Raw genomic sequence first — 19,057 nt, 5'->3', positions numbered from 1 at the left:
CGATCCAAAGTGCAAATGGTTTTATTCATCTTCATCTGACAATTTGTTCAATAACATCTTTACATCTGATTTCACATACTGTACAGTGCATAATATTTACACAACATTTACATGGCAACGAATAGTAGACACATTATTGACATTATGCAAATACCATGAGTGAGGAGCATACAGTTTTAAATGTAAACATCAATTTCTAGTTGACACCTGAGCACTATAAGTCATCACCATGAACCAATTCTTCATCCATATTTACAGGTTCACATTATGTACAATTTAGTCAACAACATTTAGTCTGAGGTACTTTGAGTTAGTTACAGTTCAACACACACACACACGCATGCACACACGCGCACACACACACACACACACACACACACACACACACACTAGGGCAACAGGAAAGGGAAGTGAAGTGAACATCATACTCCAACATTACTCCCACATGAAATGTGACACTTTCACTGTCTGTACATATAAACATCTGATATACCTTTCCGAGGAGGATGTCGCTTCAAATAAATGTTTGAAAACATGTCAGAATAGATAAAGCGTGATAAATCATATTACATCTGATAGGACTTTGAATCCTGTAAGCTTGTACTTAATGGTGCATAACGCTTTGAGTTAAATGCTAACGTTAGCATGCTCACAATGATGCTGCTAATATGCTGATGTTTTTCAGGTATAATGTTTATCATGTTAGCCATCAGCATCTATAGTGTGTAAACATGCAAACTAATTAGCACTAAACACACAGTACAGCTGAGGCTGATGGCAATGCCATTAGTTTTGCAGGTATTTGGTCACTGAACACTGTTGGAAAAAATTAAACTTTGACCTGATGATGGCTCTACATGAAAAATTTAAGTTATAATTCATCCTGAGGGGGAATAAATGTGTGTACTAAATTTCATGACAATCCATCCCTTACAAGTTAAGACATTTCACTCAGAACCACAATTGTGAACTTCATAGTGGCAATAGAAAAGAAGTCACACGACCACCAAAGTCATCAAGATTCATCTTCTGGGGACCATGAATGTCTGTACAAAGTTTTATGTCAATCCATCTTGTAGATGCTGAGATATTTTACGAGATAAGTGAAAACTTTTACCTGCTGGTGGTGCAAGATGAAAAGCTGGGGGGTCACCAGAGTCATTAAGATTTATCTTTTGGGGAACATAAATGTCTGTACAAAATTTCTATCCAATGGTTGCCTATATATTTAACTCTGGCCACTCTGTGCACTGACAGACTGACCAGCTGATGATGTAAAACATAGAGCCCTGCCACTTGCATGTCTAAAAAACAGTTTGGTACAATAACATATATATTATATTGTGAATACAGAATAGAATAGAATAGAATAGAAAACTAACATTTGATGCAATGAAATGAATTGTCAGTGCAATCCAGTTAATGGCAGTTAATCACTGTTGCCTGATAATAATTCACTATGTTGTGTATTGTGGACTAATAATGGAATACATCTGGTCCATGAGTTGCAGAAACAGTCAAAATGAAAGTCTACGCACTCAGACAAAACTAAAAGCCTCTGTAATCAGAGATAAATTTCACAAGCAGGAGCTTTAGTCTCTTCTCTGGAATGTTATCCGGCAGTAATTCAGCAGAGTCTTTGCCTCATATAAAACTGTCATAGACAGGACAGGAACGTCCAGTACATTGGTTATGATATAGATTCCTCCTCTGACTACTGCTGGTGACAGCCTGACACTGTCAGAAATGTTGTTACCATTGGTCCCCTAAGCAACATGGGCCATTAGGTTAAGTGCTTGGAGCCGTCTTGTGTAACACACCCTTTTAATAAACATCTTGCTTCTTATAGGACTCAGCTCATCTCTGCCTCCATCCATCTATTGCATAACATCAGATGGAAAATGCTCGCCAAATATCCCATTTCCTTTTAATTCACACGTTGGCCGTGAAGATCTCTTTCCCTGCAGTATTCTGAAGTGTGTCAATTACAAAACACTTGGTCAATGTTATTCTGAGAGGTGATTCTCAATAACTTGCCATTAACTATTTCTGTTTGACTTATCCTGTGATCTCAGCACAGAGTCACACTGTGGTAGAAACTAATCCGTTTGCCTAAATATCAGTGTGATACTGGCCTTTACGCACATATCAGATACCTGTCCTTGCTGTCAACCTCCAGTACAATGGAAGTTCCTCCCTGATCAAAGCTACTGTACCTAAGAACAGTCTGTGAAAATGACAATGATCTTTTTTTGTACTGTTATCAATTTAATTGTTCAAAAACATTAAGTAAAGATAATTATTTAACGAATTCTTTGAATAAGTGGAGTGTGTCCATAATGTTTTTACCCTGCATGGCAATAAGAAAAACACTGAGGACTTGTCATTTTTGACAGGTAATAGATAAAATTACAACAGACAAATGTTAGCTTCAGTTCTAAAATGTCATCTTGACCTTCAGTGTATCATGCATTCAGTATGTGATGATAAAAACAGAGAGCGGAGTTCACTTGATGGGTTTCAGATGGCAGAGAGGTGCTCCTCACAAGCAGATGCCCGGCGTGTAGTAGGGCTCCATTTGGTGAGCACGGTGATCTGGGTGCTGAAGTTGTTGCCGTTGCTGCCTGTGGAGGGCTGCTGGTACTTAGTGTCAGCACCCAGGAAGCGCTGCAGCATCCATCTGCGCCACTTACGCTTAATCTCCGCCTGTACCTGCAGGAGAGACGAGGAGGTAGACAAACAGGATGAAGAGGGGGGCCTTAAGTGGGTGTTACACACAAGATTTGGAGGTTCAGTGACATAAAAGGACGGTAAACATCTTAGAGAGCTTTGAATTTACTGACCTCTCCGTTCATAAAACAGTACAAGACTGCAACAACAAAACCCTGGAGAAGAGAGAAGTAAAACCAGATAAAACATATTGCCCAGTAAGAGCTGTTGAAAAGAAATACCAATATGATAGTACAGCTGGGGAAACACTTGAAATGTTTGCATATGAATAATGATCGGAAGATTACGACCAACTCCAAGATCAGACAGGAGGTTCATCATTTGGATTGCTGGGAAATTTTCCCTGGAGATATTACTCTGAGCTAAAACGATTATAAATTAGAAATACTTTCCATCTCTAGGTTTCCATCACTGCACTTGGCTCTCAGCGTTTACATTCAATTAAATACTCAGCAAATCAGCAACCTCATTATTCAAAGCATACAAAATTAAACATGTCATCTAAACAAACCACTTGCTGGCTCGATCTTACAAACTGTCTTCATGCTACAAACTGTTTGCATGTAAATTATAAAATATAATATGGAACTTTACCTGAAATGACCCCAGAATAAGATCAAACACCAGTCTCAATTGCGAGTGGATGTGGTCAGGGATGAAGGCAAAAATGATGTAGTTTATCCCAAAGAGAGGTATCAACAGCAGTGTGGATTTAGCCAGTCTCCTGTTAAAAAAAAATGAGAAAATAAGAAGGTTTAGTGTTCATCCTTGTAAAAACCCACAAGAGAATGTAGAATCTAGGTAATACTTGTCACTATGCACTATGACTGTCCACCACCAACAACATAATGGTAGCTGCAAAATAATTTTATTCCATGTCATCTGATAAGAAATGACTGTAAACATCCTGTGAAAGAGATGTTCATATTTTGCACTTAAAAACCTACGAGTACTGATTGGACTCCTTTCTTCCAATGTCGGGACAGTTCATCTTCTGTCGCAAAATCCGGATTATACAGATGAAGAGGAAAAAGTTCACCTGCCGTGAAAATAACAGGCTACTTAATGTCATTGCATCATGCAGATCTGTAGATGTTGCTAATGAATGACGTGACTCACAAGTATGGTTGCTAAAATAGGTGTTTTGATGATCCACCACGGATTGTCATCAATTATATCCCAGCATCTGTCAGAAGAGACTTGAGAATCAGAGCAAAGAACTTTGAACAAAATAAAGTGAAGTTAAGGGTCTATAACAACGCTAGCGGCTCCATGAGGCTGTACAAAGCTTTGAGCCACATGCTAACGTCCTCATGCTAACATGCTCACAATGACAATGCAAACCTGCTGATGTTGAGCAGGTATAATGTTTACCATGCTCACCATCAATGTTAGTGGGGATAATTACACAATTCCTCATGCATTTTTTTTTTTTTTTATTGGAAAGTCAAATAATCAGATTGTAGGTCAGCATTTTGGCTGTAGGGCATAGCCATGAAATGCAGCTCTTGCATGTGTAGTAGATTAAAAGTTCACCATAGACCACCAATGAGACCAGCTATTAATCACCACACTAGCCCAAAGGTTGTTGTTTTGGGGGTTTTTTTTACGCCTAAATGTGTATTTACAATTTTTTTTCTGGTAATGTAATTAATGACATTAGAACAAATACAAATGATTAACTCACCCAGGATCATTTAAATAAGCCTTAGTAATCACCCACGCTGAGATAAAGATGGTTGGAGCCACTATAAACAAGCAATATAAACAGAATTAGTTGTAAGTTATTTCAACATTAAAATAATCTCTATGTCACACAGAGAAACTATCAGTTATGTCCAATGTGTCCAAACAAACACGGCACTGACTCCAAACAAGCAAATAGTGAAGCTTTAGCTCGTGTACACTATTAATCTTTTGGACGATTTTATAGCTGGGAAAAGTAATAATGCATTTTGGGTATGCTTATCATTTTTAACAGGAACCATATGTGCTCTGTGCCAATATTAGTTCATCTTGAGTATCTGCAGGAAAGTCACAGGCCTATTTCCATTCTCCTGCTGGCAGACGCAACATGACAGGCCTATTTATAGAGTTACTTTATTGGTGTTGCAGAAAATAACATCAGAACTTGCTTAATGAATATACATTTCAAAGGCAAGTAACATTGGAATTTTAGGAGCAAAAGGCCAATAATAAGTGTTTGAAAGATGAAAATGTAGGGTCAAAAAAAAAAGATGAAAGCACTGAGTGCTCAGCTTGTACTTCTGTATGAATATATATATATATATATATATATATATATATATATATATATATATATATATATATATATATATAAATATACACATGTGTGTGTGTTCTGATAAAACTGTCAAAAGAGCATCTTTTGCAGCCAAGTGGATCCCTTAGTTCGGTAATTATTGTCTGCCATGGATGTATGAATTCGTTAAATGAGCTGATTTCCCATCAAAAGCAGCAAAAGCAAGGCAGGAGTCAGACTGAATTATAACGACAAGAGCAGAGTTGCAACTGAGGCAAGACTCATTCATATACAGATGGAAAGGCACACCATTTCTCTGTAGGAACGACACTTATAAATCAATTTACATATGATCACATATTGTATATTGTGTCTGTTGTACTAAAGACAAAACAACTTGAAACCTGATGAGTGTTTGATGACTTCTGGTTAAGTGGACATGTCAAATCTTGAAAATGAGCTTCTGTGAGCTATGTGTATTCATCAACATAAGGTATAAACTCTGGCACGCACCCCAACCAATCAGGATGTACCACCAGAAGTACTTCCTCTCAGAGAAGAAGGAGACGGCCAACAAAGCGTGGAGATAGAGGCCTTCCACCAGCAGCCAGAAGTAACTCGCCATGATCCCGTAATGGAAGAATACCACCACTGCCTTACAGCCCACCTACAAAACAACCACGATGTTATTAGTTAGTGGTCAATTCCATTATGATTCAAATGATAAAGAAAAATTTGTTGCCAGTGGAAGAGGCTATACACAGAGAATTTCTTTTTTTATTTTAATGACTCACAAATCTGTACTGGTGACCCACTTACTGTATAAGGAAACAATTCTGCTAGACTATAGTGTTGTTTGTTGGCATATCACTTATCAAAAGCAGCAGTGAGGAAATAGTCACTTTCAAAATGAATATGAGCATTACATAATTAGAGAAAATTCTAGAGGGGCTATCTTACAGTGCTAATTATACTCAGTATGACTGCCAGAATAATTAAACCAGCAATTAAAGTGTGTTTGAGATTCACGTTAATGGTTACATCTAAATCATCTCACTGTACCATGGGAAGATCCTGTTGTTGGTGGTTCAGTGGTGTAAAATCACAGATACATGGTGAGTAGTACACTGATCCTCTGAAATGGCTCCTGAATAAAGTAAGACTCATTTTTGCTGAACAATTCTCACTTGTGGCCACAAGTGACCACAAGTGAGAATTGTGTGGTTAGGGTAAACTATACAAACTATAAAACACAGTGTAACAGTAACACAAGTAGAGACAGTCAGCCAACTGACTGAGTAGTCAGTTATAAAGCAAGCAGCATCTAGCTTAATTTTGATGACACTGGCCAACATTAGCTATCATAAGCGGCTGGTCATACCAGACCAAGTAAGACTCTGAGAGTACTGACTTGAGCAAATATCTTTTTTGCTTATAAAATCAACTTTTGAAGAGGAAAATTGTGTTACTTTCTTCTTCTTTATCAAATAATTACTGTGCTTCCATAGCTGGGGGATCCAAGAAACAGATGTTTTTAAAAGAATGGTCAAATTCAGCAGCAGGTTGAGATTTCTTGACTTTTAGTCACCAATATGGGTCAAGCTCCAAAAGCATTGGATGCTATACTCCATATAATGCAACTCGATGGCATCTTTCATTAGACGTCTGGTAAATTCCCATGACTTTCAAACTCGACGGCCCCAGTGTGTTATACAAGCTTTTCCCTTCAGTTTTGTAGTCACCAAGCCTAAGCCAAGCTAACCCCGATGACATCTCCAGGGTTATTTTCATATACATTAAAAATCTCCCTCCAAAGAGACATCATAGAGAGCCAAAGTCCAGATGCACTATGTAGCTAGCCTTTGTTCTACTAGCCTGTAACTCAACCCAGTCTCTCACTGAAGGTTTCTTTCATCATTCTTCCTGTGTGAAATGTCAAACTTCTTCCTTGGATTAACTAATAAGTGGAAACCTTTATGAGCCTAATAAAGTTAACAACGACTGATATGTTAGCATACAAAAGACCAACAGTTCCCATGAAAATATTTACCAGCATCACAGCATGTGTACTTGCATCATCATAACCTGGTTTTAGTCATTTGTATTATTACAGATGTCAATGTGACTTAAATTAACCTTTCCAGTTTGACTTTGGCTCTCTATCCAGCTGTTTTAACAGGTTGAGAACTCCTCATGACAAGTAAACTGATCTCTGTGTTGTTTTCTATTAGTTGAGAGTTTTAGCAGCTGTGTTTGGACCAGGACAATCTGTGTACCCTTCAGAGGAAATATCTATACTCAGCCATCAACAGTCAGCACTTAGAGATAGTAAAGCAGGTAATTTACAGTCTACTGATCTAATCCTCTCTGGCAATAAAGTGGTGGATTCAGCTGGAGCAAGATCAGATACCACTACTGACATTGGTGACTTGATCAATCAAATAAAAATAAAATAATAGCCTTATTATATGAGATTGTAACAGTGGCTTATTTAATACCTTATCTTACCCGAGCAATTATATCTGTTTTGCTATTGTCGCTATGATCATGTTATCGAGACAAAACAATTCAAACTAGATATCCAAACTCTGAATGTGATTTATTGACAAAGCTCTCTGTAGTTCAGGCTTAATGTTTGGCAAACACTAACTCTCACAACATCCTGTTGGACCGACGAATGGGGAAATGTCGTTTCAGGAGTGGAAGGGACTTGGCAAACACTGCTACACCCAGGAGCACTTGAGCACTCACACATTAAGTAAACTCTGAGACAAAGCTTTAAAGTCAGTAAAGTCTGAGTGAGTAATTAAAATAGATGCAGTTTGCCTCAGCCAAGGACAGAAACTAACAGTCGGCTGCTGCTCATACATCAGACGGACAAGTTAACTTGATCTACGATGCAAGACTTTTGATTCTGCAAGGAAGAAAATCAATAGACTGTGAGGCTTCTCTAATAGAATGGACGTGTTGGTGAGAGAGATGGGAGCACAGAGAGAAGAGACTGAGCTGTACTTACAGTTGGCTGACAATTGTCTATCTCCCCGACATCATACAAAACCACATCCTTAATGAAAACTGTTACGGCTTTCAGTATGAATGACACAAACAGATGCATGTGGATGTAGTTTCTTGTGCAGTGTAGCTTCCTGTAAAAGAACACAAATTAACTGTGAGATGATTTAAGCTGAGGTTAAAATCAAGAAGAGAGGGCAGTGTGCAGAATGCTCCTAATGAAATCCTACTGATTAAAGACTTCAAATGAACTGTTTACATGACCTATCCCAAAAAACATCTGATAAAGTGTGTGTTTATGTCACCAAAGCACGCAATCAGAATAAATACCAAAGAAATATGCTGGACTTCACTGACTTAATTTATGAGGGCAAACATGCACAGAAAAATGTGTGTTTTAGCTGAGGAGAGAGGACATTATAAGCACTGACTGTTGAACTATACTGTGCTGTTATCTAAATGTCCATCTACATATAAACCAGCGATTGTCAAGACAAGCTATATGTATCTGTTTTACTGTATAGTTTTCCAGTGAAACCAATATTTATCAGGCAGAAACAAATGTGAAAAAATTCCGATCTACACTCAGCACAGAAGTGAACAAGATCAAATCTGGAGTTTTTACAGAGAAAATGTCAATTCTGTCTTCTACATGTTTTCCAACAAATGCTTCCCCATTGAGCTTATGATTGGGGGTGAATTGTGCAAACCCAACAGACGAGTCATCCCAAAAGGACTGGAGGACAGGACACACAATATAAACCAGTTGTTGCTGCTGGATGTTGTTTATTAGAGCCTCATACACTGACCACTTAACATGCTGTGACCAATAGCAGCCTAAGTGGTTTGACTTTATGGCTGCTTGCAGTTGACTGCTTTGTTTGAGAAATGTTGCAACAGCTGATAATGTCAAATTTGGACGACTTGTCCCACAAAATGTGTCCTGGAGTCACATTACTGTCTGAAAAACACTGTAAAACCTCTATAAAATGAAGGAAATATGGTATGAAATGAGAGATTGACAGGGTTTTATCGCTTTATATGCTGGAAAAAAGTGTTTGATTGCCATTATGCAGGGGCATTAAGTAGCATTTTGATGGATCTCCTTACCGAAAGACACACAGTATGATGATGGCGATCGTCAGAGAAATGAGCGACACGCTGTGACCGATGGTGTAACCCACCTTGATAGCGTCAAAGAATTCTCCCTGCAAAAACATATTCAGTTATACTCACTGAAAACAGTTCATGTTTACTAAGTCTGACATTTAACATGACGCCCCAGCAGCAGTAGCAACATAGGGCTCGAAGAGTTTCGAACTGTGGTTGCCATACCGACATATTATCATCCATGGTGCTGTTGAGATCATATCCACAGTCCATTGTGTAGCTGATTGAGGTCCAGCCATCCTTGGTGCAAGTTTTTGACAGGTTACCTAATGAGCAGAGGGATAGAGGGAATATTGAACATTACTCATACAAGATGCCTTACAATCCATTGCTGTGGCGGCTTCACTGCGTTTCATTTAACATACTGCTCACATTGAAAGTAATGTATCATAATATTGTGTGTGTTGTTGGGGGGGGGGTTATTGTATGAGCCGCAAGGCAAAACTTCCCCTACATTTACTCACACTTAATTATGTCACGATGAGATGTATGTGTCTCACTGGAATACTTCCAAATACTAAAAGGAAATGGAAGGAATGACTGAAGGGGATCAGTTGTCCCACTAGCTCAGAGAGTTCCCATGTGTATTTGCCTCCATATGTTTCTTAATTACTCTCAGGCTGCACACACACACCAGGCCAACAGTCAGTCAAGCACTGAGATATTTTTTACTCTGCCCTGCCCATGAGGGCAGAAGTGAAAGGTCCAAGTGCATTTGACTGCCCATAAAGAGAAGAGAGAGTGTTCTCATCTGAGATGAGATTAAAGGAGCTGCGTACAGCTCTGTAGAGTACAGCACAGCAGACTAGAGCTTAGTAAAGTAGAGGAGAATACGCAGAGTACAGTAGAGCAGTATAGAGTTCTGTAAATTGCAGCAGACTTGAGCTCAGCATAGTACAGAAATCTAGAGTTCAGTAGAGTACAGTAGAGCATGGTAGAGTACACAAAACTAAAGCTCACAAAGTACAGTAGGCTGAAGCTTAGTAGAGAACAGTGAAGTTCTGTAGAGTAAAGTGCAGTAGACTAGAGCAGTAGTAGTAGTAGAAAAGAGTAAAGTAAACTAGAGTAGATCTCTGAGGCTAGAGCTTGACTGAGTAAAGTAGAGCTCTGTGGAAAAGTTCAGTAGGCTAAACTCAGAAGAGCAGAGGAAGCTCTGTAGAGTAGACTCGAGTTCAATAGAGCAGAACTCTGTAGATTAACTTACTAGAGCTCAGTTGGGGATAATAGAGCTCTAGAGAGTACAGTACACTAGTAGACTGGAGTAGAGTACAGTAGAATAGAGCTCAGTAGAGCAGAGTAGAGCTCTGTAGAGTAGACTACGGCTTAGTGAAGTACAGTGGAGTACATTAGACTTAAGCTCAGTAAAGTAAAAATAGACAGTACACAGCACCTTGTGCTCACTTAAGTAGAGCTCTGTAGAGCACATAGGGCCAGAGCTCAGTAAAGTAGAGTGGAGTAAAGCAGTGGTTCCCAACCTGGGGGTCAGGACCCACCCAAGAAGTCACTGGGGGACTCTAAGGGGTCACAAAACATTTTTCTGACACCTTTTTAAAACTTTCCTCAAATTTTTTCTTCATTTTTATGAATTACTGTATTTGATCTCCTCAAGCCTCTGAAAGATATTATAATAAAACAAAATCAGTCCATTTAAGTGGTGTACAATGCAATGTGTGATGAGAGGTCCCAGGTAGAATTTGCTTTATTTTAAGGAGTCACAAGACAAAAAGGTTGGGAACCACTGGAGTAGAGAACAGTAGAGCTCAGTAGAGTACATTAGAATATAGTAGACTTAAGATCAGTAGAGTGGCATATAGTAGAGTAGAGCTCTGTAGAGCACAGTATAGTAGTGTAGAGTAGTGTAGAGATGAGTAGAGAACAAGATTAAGTCAAAACCTAGTATATGGCTGGACTGTGTATGAAACGCTAGAGGGCTTTTAATTTGCAATGACAAATACAAGACTGGTGACACTCAGCCGGCCGACCAATGGTGTGACTTCATCACTCCGTCAGTCAGTCGCAGACTTTAGCATTTATAGAGCTGACCCTTGCAGTCCAGCCAAAAAGTGAACAAAGTGAATCGATTTTATGTGTGGTGTTACTCTCTTACAATACATGAACTGATAATTGCATGTTACAAAAACTATGTACGGGTATTATTACTCACATTTGCATTACACACAGTATTATTTAGTATTTACGTCACTTAAGCAACATCAAAATCAGATTAATGCTCTTTTTTCTACTCTGTTTTCATGCTTTTAAAGAAATTCAAAGTAGACTGTTTATGTTCAAAGAGCATTTTCAGAAAATGTGCATCACTTCACCAAGTTAAATGTATTGGGGCGGCGCTTCCTGGTAGCCTATTGGTTAAGATGCTTACCTCATATTTACTGTCTCTGCTAATCTGTCAATAGAGGCTAAAATGTAAAAAAAAAAAAAAAAGACCTTTAAATAATAGAATGAATGACGCAGGTGAAAAACCTGACCTGAGTGCACCGAAGTTCTTCATAAATGTTGCATTATCCAAATCAAATCCTTTAAAAACGCATTTAATTTTTAGGTCATATTAACTTACTTTTAGACAGTAAGATAGATTTTTTCACAAATCCAGTATAAATGCATCAGTGTTCAGATGAGGCACTAATCATTAATTAGACTGAAAACCCTTCTTACAACATTCATGAGACAGATCTAATCCTATAACCAGCAGTGAGAAGCACAGATTGACATCCATGTGATTTTATTCAGTCTCTTGTTGTGTAATATTTATTTGTAGCATTTCCTCATCTCCTTTCCTGTCAATAAAGAAAGAAAGCTGCGCGTGTTGGCGACAAATTAATCCGTGTGCTGAATGCTGCTGTTGAAATCTAAATGTAGGACATTCCACACATTTCCCAACCGTATCACTCCACAGCCACTATCAAATCAAGACTGAGTTGGGAAATGACCAACAATCTAAAGTCTTAGAATGTATTTGGCATTAAAATATGGTCAGCTCACAAATACCTGAGTGGCGTATTGCAGAGAAGACGGAGGCTTAGTCTCCTCAAACAACATGACAAGACACAAAGGCGATGATAAGCCCCTGCTGTTTCAGCCCATGCCACTACTGGATTTGGCTTGTTTGAGGGATTGCCAGAAGAATGCTTTCATCATCCCCCAAAACATGACTGCAAGGATTTTCAGTGTCATGCACGACAACAAGGAGAGCTCAAACGAGTTAATCACCCCGTCATCGTTTTGATTTCGAGGCTTTTTTTATCTCAGCTTTTCTGTCCGTGTTGTATATTATTGCACTTTATCCTCCCTAATTATATCTTGGCAGAAGATTCTTATTAGCATGCAACGATTAGCTCAGCTGTACATTATAGCATGTAGGTGACAACACTGACAGCCAGGCACTCCGTCACTCAGAGCTTTGAGAGAGGGTGAGTGGCCATGTTATTAAAAGAGATGAATGACTGTGTGTTAGATCAACTAGGTAAAAAGTTCATGAGAATGGCAACCTCTATCTCAACTAAATTTATGACTTGGCCCCTGAATCTCTTTGGCGCCATGTTTCGTAATGCTTGTTTTTTTGTGTGTGAGGCTTACAAATGAATGGCTCAGCATGTGTCAATAAGTTGAGCCTTTCGCAACGGTTATTGACAGTGAATACATTTGAAAAGAAGCTAAAATGACTTTTCTGACACCGTAATACATCCACGAAAGGGGCAAATTCTTAAATATTATACATCATAACTGTTATTTGTTTCTTATTTCTCTAACCTCTCAAGGTTATGAAACCTTTTCAAAATCAAATGAATAAACTGAAAAATGCACAGCGGTCAAGCTACACAAACAAGGCTGTTTTTCTTGCTTCCTCTAATGTACACATTTGGAGATACAAGGTTCTCACCCAACTGACTCAGTAATTTACTATGCACCAAGTCCAAGACAGTTAATCATCCCTTAATGAAGTCCTTCTTAGATGACCTGAGAACAGAGTCGGTTTAACCAGCAGAGACCTGCACTGATGTGTTGATTTAACGCATAATTGATATCATGCACATCAGTGCAGCACAGGTCACTTATAATCCCCTCGCTTTCTTTTAAGGTCCCTTCACTTAATCTTGGTCCCTGCACAGTGGGGGCCAGTTGATGCTGTGAACCTCTGACATATCAGTGAAATATACCTCCACCGCCCTCAACCCCACAAATCTGGTGATTCTTCATGTGTTCCCTCACTCTTTCCTTGTTTCCCCAGGAGTGTTCTCCTCTTTCGGTCACACTAGATGGGAGCATCTGGGTCACATCACAGCTTCCCAGAAAACCCTTCTTCGCTGTAATGAACCTTTCACATGCTGATGGTAAATCTTTTGGTTGGAATTCCTCTCATGTTCTGGATATGACAGGGAAATACTGGATGGATTAGAGGGGCAGGGACCCCTTCCTTCACCACCCCTGCACACAGGGTAAGTGTAAAAGCTCTTACAGCTGAAACCTGTGACTGCTACAGCAAAGGTGGTGGAGCATCTAGTGTTGAGTTTGTGAAGTTGTGTGCGTGCAATGTTGTTGTTGATGTGCAGTGAAAATGTTGTTGACCAATGAGGTATCACACAAATGATCAAAGACGGATGCAACCTGACAGACCTGATGAGGAGTTCTACATGCAATAAGGAAGTGATGGATATGTATTTCTATCAACAAAATAGTTGGATATGAAATGACAAGTGACATGATAATTTGAGCTTTAAAGCAGCGCTAATTGATTCTTTAGCAAAGCAACACGACAATCAAAACAAAACAAAACCATGAGCTAAAAGAGGCTAAAAAGCTAAAAAAAGCTCTGTAGATCTGAGAGAAGCTGCAGTCTCTGTTGCAATTCTCTGTTGGTTCACCACTACGACCAATAGTACACAAAGTCATTTGATTCATTGTTAATGAAAAAATAATAGTGCAGCTTTAAACGTGTTTTTAAAAGCTAATTTCAAGCTGCTTTAAGTCTGATGTAAAAGCATTTCTCAAGGCTCCAAGTTGAAAGTGAGGCCTCTCTGCCAGATTAATGCAAATAAACAACTCCATCAACTCTTACAGCATAATTACACTGAGGATTCGCTGTGGTAATTAATGACAAATTGTGATATACAGGGTAACTCAGAGGGGAATAATCTCAGAGACTACTTTACAAACACACTACAGTTAAGCCTGTAAAATCCCAAGACAATGGTTTCCCTTATACATAATTAAAACTACTTCCCTGTGAGGCTTCTCGTAGATTAAAGGAGGACAAATAATCAGAGCGTATCTTTGATCAGTGGATGGTCCAAGGAAGTGAGACAAGGTGTTTATCTTTCTCTGACTCAGCTGCACCATGTCTTTTGAGTTTTACTTTATTCTTTGTGATAAATGAGACGGGTAACAGGAAAGATAAAGACAACAGGTGATCATGGGCCAGAATGATATCATGATTCCTATTTCTGGTCACAAATGTGGAGCGTGATGATAGCGACTAAGACTCAGCAGCAGGAAACATTTGGAACATCAACAACAAATGAGAGGTCAAGATCAGATCGAGATGAGCAGCATCTCTGTCATCTTTTTAAATATCCTGTACATTAGTCATACCTCCATAGACAAGCATCCTATACAATGAACTTCAAGTTAATCTTATACTCAAGGATATGGATCTACAGGATTTACATGTTGAGATATATAGTAATCCTCAGTGGGATTTTGTTTTTAGAAAATATCTTAATACGCTTAGCCCTATCACAATTATGGTGAGGTGGATCAAATTTGACAATTTCAAAGTAGATATTTTCATGATTATGTTTCAGGACTGGGTACCAGTTCCAGTTTTGACATTGGAGGATATTACAGGATTGGATCCAGAGCTGTCAAATCTGAAAGTTAAACCTGCAGTAGTTGATTTTTTTGCCACTTTGGTGGCAGCACAACAATCTGTAAAGACAACACTGACATATTATCACTTCATTAAGTCGATATGGCAAACTTACAGTAAGTCAGTAGTAAGTAAGTTAAAATATCTGACTCTTTGGTGGTGAAATGCTCCATTAATGTTCACAAGCAAGTTGCAAATCAGTCCATATGCCATTTGGTGTTGCGAAGGCAGCATATAGTAAAAAAAGTAAAGTTGTGGGCCATAGAACCAAAACAATGAGCTGAACGATGCTAAAATGCTAAATAATAATAATAATAATAATAATAATAATGTCTTAGAGCAGCTTTAACCAATCTTTTTTTAAGTTTTTTGAAAACATTTTTTAAATATTAATGGATACATTTAAGAAGCTATTGGACATTTGCTGGAATATGCTCAATCTTTATTTATTACCAATATATTATTATTTTGATAAAAAGTCTTTGAGTCAACCTCCTGGGCAAAACGTGTCATTGGTCATTTACTTTGTTTTGTGTGTCTTTGTTTCATATGTGTACTTAAGTCCATATATCTCCTTGAAGCATCATTGTCAAACTCTTCAGCCAAAAGACCACACAAACTTGTGTGACTGCTGACTGTCACAAAAACAAACATATCTGTATATGCACTTCCTACCCCCCCTTTCTTCCACACACATTCAGTACACACACACACACAAACACACAACCTATTATGTAGGCTTACGTGCAGGAACGTTCTTGGAGAAGTAGAGATATTTTGGGCACCGGATGGTGACCACTTCTCCGACATCGGCACTGGGCCAACAGGTGATCTTGTCCCATGTCCCATTGCAACCTGAAAGAAACAGAGAGGAGGAGAGAGGGGCCAAACAATGTGTGTTCCACATGTTAAACATGGAAATATCACATATACAAAGAGAACAAATGTAGACTTTTAAACAGAAGATGCTTGCTGTGACGTGAATCTACTCCAGTGACAAACAGCAATCTGTGAAGGTGGAGCATCGGAGTTCCCATGGCAGCCAAAACATATGAGCTCTGGTCAGCTGATGTTACAGCCCTGAGTCTATAACAGCAGATGACCTTAGTCAACATGCTGCCACCATGACTAATGAAACAGCTCCCCGTCCTTCGTTACACACTGTTATTTGAATTCAACAGATCACTATGACTTTCCACAGTGTGTTTGGTCTCCGGATGCAGAATCAGGTCACAGCACTTCTAAATCAACACCTGCCTGCCAATTTATTACTATGAAAACTTCAGTTTGATAGGTAGAATTTACAACATCTCTTTAAGGATTTAGCAGCATTTACATTTGATGGAATCCATAGCAAGATAAATGACATCTAAATTAAAAAGATGAGTGTTTAATGACTTTTACATTGTATGACAGAAAAGAGTCTGCTGATACCTGCAGTAAGGAGGTTTCAATTAAACAAAGAGGTAGCAGAGGCTCTCAGTAGAATATAATTATGTGCTACATGCTGTGAGTGTGCAACATCCCACTTGGCGACATGTAATTGAAGCCTCATCAACAATATATTGAAAGGGTAAATTAAGTGAGTTTCATAATAGGTTTCATAATAATAATAATAATGCTCATTATTTTTCTTAATAGTGTTCAATGAAAACGAAAGGATCAATAAGAGGGTTTTCTTTCAAATTGAACCAAAGCACATGTATCAAGGGGCAATAGGTGGAAAACAGTGTTCAACCATGCAAGGTGTAATCTAAAGCCAGAGGGGAGGCTTCAACAGCTTGTGTTGTCTTTAGAGCTTGTTGTGTCACTTCAATCACAACCCAATTGTGGATTTAGCAAATTAGGATGAGACAGAGTAAGTGCAGCCGGCACAGTGAAGGCGTGTTGAAGACAAAGGCTACATACCTGTCGTTTTGTTCTTAATCTGAGCCTCGCACATCTCCCTCTCCTTGTCTATTTCCCTCATCAGGTCACACATCTGACTCTGCACTGAACACACCTGTGGAGAGAACAGTTTGCTCATGGTTTCTCTGCGCTACAGCAACATACAGCTTCAAAACAGCGTCAGTTAGAGGTCACCTGCCTATTAGTCAAGTGTAGGAGACTGCATGAGTTATACTGCGTGTGCTCCTTCAGCAGCGCTACACATATCGAGGCAGACACATCTATCGTCTCCACTGCGGTCTTCCTGAGATGAGCCTGACCTGGGCATCTGACACTAAATCAGTCTTTTGACTGTGATTCAACCAACACAGTCCTTATAGTTGCATGTTTCTGCGTGTCTTGGACACATGGAGGGAATTTTCAGCCATGAATTGGTTCAACATGAATCCATGGAGGTTTACTGCCAGAGACTACACAGACCCTCTGCAAGACCTGAAGATTTATTGCTGTTACTTAGGTGGATGAGTCTCCTCTCTGTAGGCATTAATCAGACTGGTAGTATGTGGCTATTGTTAGCCACAAAATGAGCCCATATAACTCCAGCCTCTCCCGCAACAAGGTGACTCCCCCATTTAGGTTATGATTTTCTCGCTCCTCAGGCTATGCAGCACGTCCCTCCTGCATTACTTCACCCACAGTGCACCTCTGGACTATGACAGGAGAACATGTTGTCAGTGATGGATCAGCACACAAGTTGGAGTATCAGGAGAAAACTTCCTGCACGCCATCATCATGATCATGATCACCACTTTTGCCTTCCCCAGCGACAATAGCAAAGCATCATCTTTTCTTTTACACAATTTTCAGCACTGAGGCGCTGAAACAATCTTTGATTTTGTACAAATGCAGATATTAAGACTGAACTCATAAGGGCTTTGACCTCCAACTGAATCCCAGCATGAATCATACATGCTTCTCTACAGGAGACAGTTGTGGATAAGGACGCTGGATACCACAGAGAGACAGACAGACAAAGGAGGCTGTTGCCATGGTGTCCTGCTGGGAAGACCAACATGCACCAACAGCACCCTGTGGTTTCTCCTGGTAATTCACCTTAACCTTAGTCATGAAAAGAGATCATCGAGGGCATAAAAACACATGAGTGTCACTAAAAAAAACAAACACAGCTTGGGACACAGCGTCAGTGAGAGGCTGCAGGTTTTGTCTGTGGTGCCAGAGGAAGTGAGGAGATCAACACAGGAAAGGGAGGCTGAGTCTGTGTCTGAGGGAGGAGAGTGGAGGTCATCAGCATTATCAATTTTAAAAAGTTTAAAAAAAAAGAAAAAAAAAAGTGGTTGGAATTTAAAAAACAAAACAAAACAGAAAATTAGCTCAAGTTGGAAATGTATTTGTTCTTAAATGTCTTCAATAAAATCATATTGATGAAAACCCAAACTAAACTAACATTTTTAATGAGCATCTGGCATCATTAACAATTAACAATGAAATTTTTTTTCTCCACAGCTTCTCTAAGTCTCCACACATGATGGACCAAGCAGCTCTTTGGCCCACATTGGTGCGCCCTGCATCCAAAACTGACTTCAGAGATCACCCACGTGCACATCCACTTATTCATGCGGGCAACTCTCTATTAGAAAAGAGCCATGTGGTCAACCCTTACATGGCCAAATTAGGCGAGCAACTGTCGCATTCTTGAAAACGAGCCCAAGTTCAAGTCATGAGAAAAAGTCAGAGCGTTTAAAATATACTCACTGGTTCCAGCAGCATGCAGGATAGAAGAATGAAAATGCACTTTGAAACTTCCATCAACATATCCTTTACAGTAGATGCTCCGTTAAAACAGTGGGGGAATGAAGTGAAAGAGTTGGAAACAGGCTGATAATCGGCCGCAGGTTGGTACGTATCCACTTGCTGACTCTGTGCGTTTTTGCGCTTTGAGCGGAGAGTGAATCGCTCCGGTCCTGAAATCCTCCTCCTCCCTCTCGGGTTTACCTTGAACAACTAACAACTAACCAATCAAACATCATCTGTGAACGTCATTATGAGGGCGTAAACGCATACAAAGGAAAGAGGAACTATGTGTAAATTCA

The 19,057-nt window shown here is 39.3% G+C and overlaps 1 protein-coding gene across 1 annotated transcript; it reads right to left on the bottom strand.

The window, feature by feature from the left end:
- Positions 1 to 5: 5 nt before the first annotated feature.
- On the bottom strand, positions 6 to 18,954 carry LOC137193737 (vasoactive intestinal polypeptide receptor-like). The gene is made up of 13 exons (XM_067605090.1): positions 18,720 to 18,954; positions 16,968 to 17,061; positions 15,804 to 15,914; positions 9,341 to 9,441; positions 9,116 to 9,213; positions 8,010 to 8,139; positions 5,507 to 5,660; positions 4,418 to 4,478; positions 3,850 to 3,916; positions 3,678 to 3,769; positions 3,325 to 3,454; positions 2,844 to 2,885; positions 6 to 2,712 (listed from the first exon to the last, which is right to left on the bottom strand). The coding sequence occupies exons 1-13, from the start codon at positions 18,777 to 18,779 to the stop codon at positions 2,521 to 2,523; spliced, it is 1,332 nt and encodes a 443-aa protein (XP_067461191.1). The 5' UTR covers positions 18,780 to 18,954; the 3' UTR covers positions 6 to 2,520.
- Positions 18,955 to 19,057: the final 103 nt, after the last annotated feature.

Source organism: Thunnus thynnus, chromosome 12, assembly GCF_963924715.1.
Source record: "Thunnus thynnus chromosome 12, fThuThy2.1, whole genome shotgun sequence".
In the NCBI taxonomy this organism is placed as follows: Eukaryota; Metazoa; Chordata; class Actinopteri; order Scombriformes; family Scombridae; genus Thunnus; species Thunnus thynnus.
The sequence above is the reverse complement of the archived record's forward strand: the minus strand, read 5'-3'. Positions and strand labels throughout refer to the sequence as shown.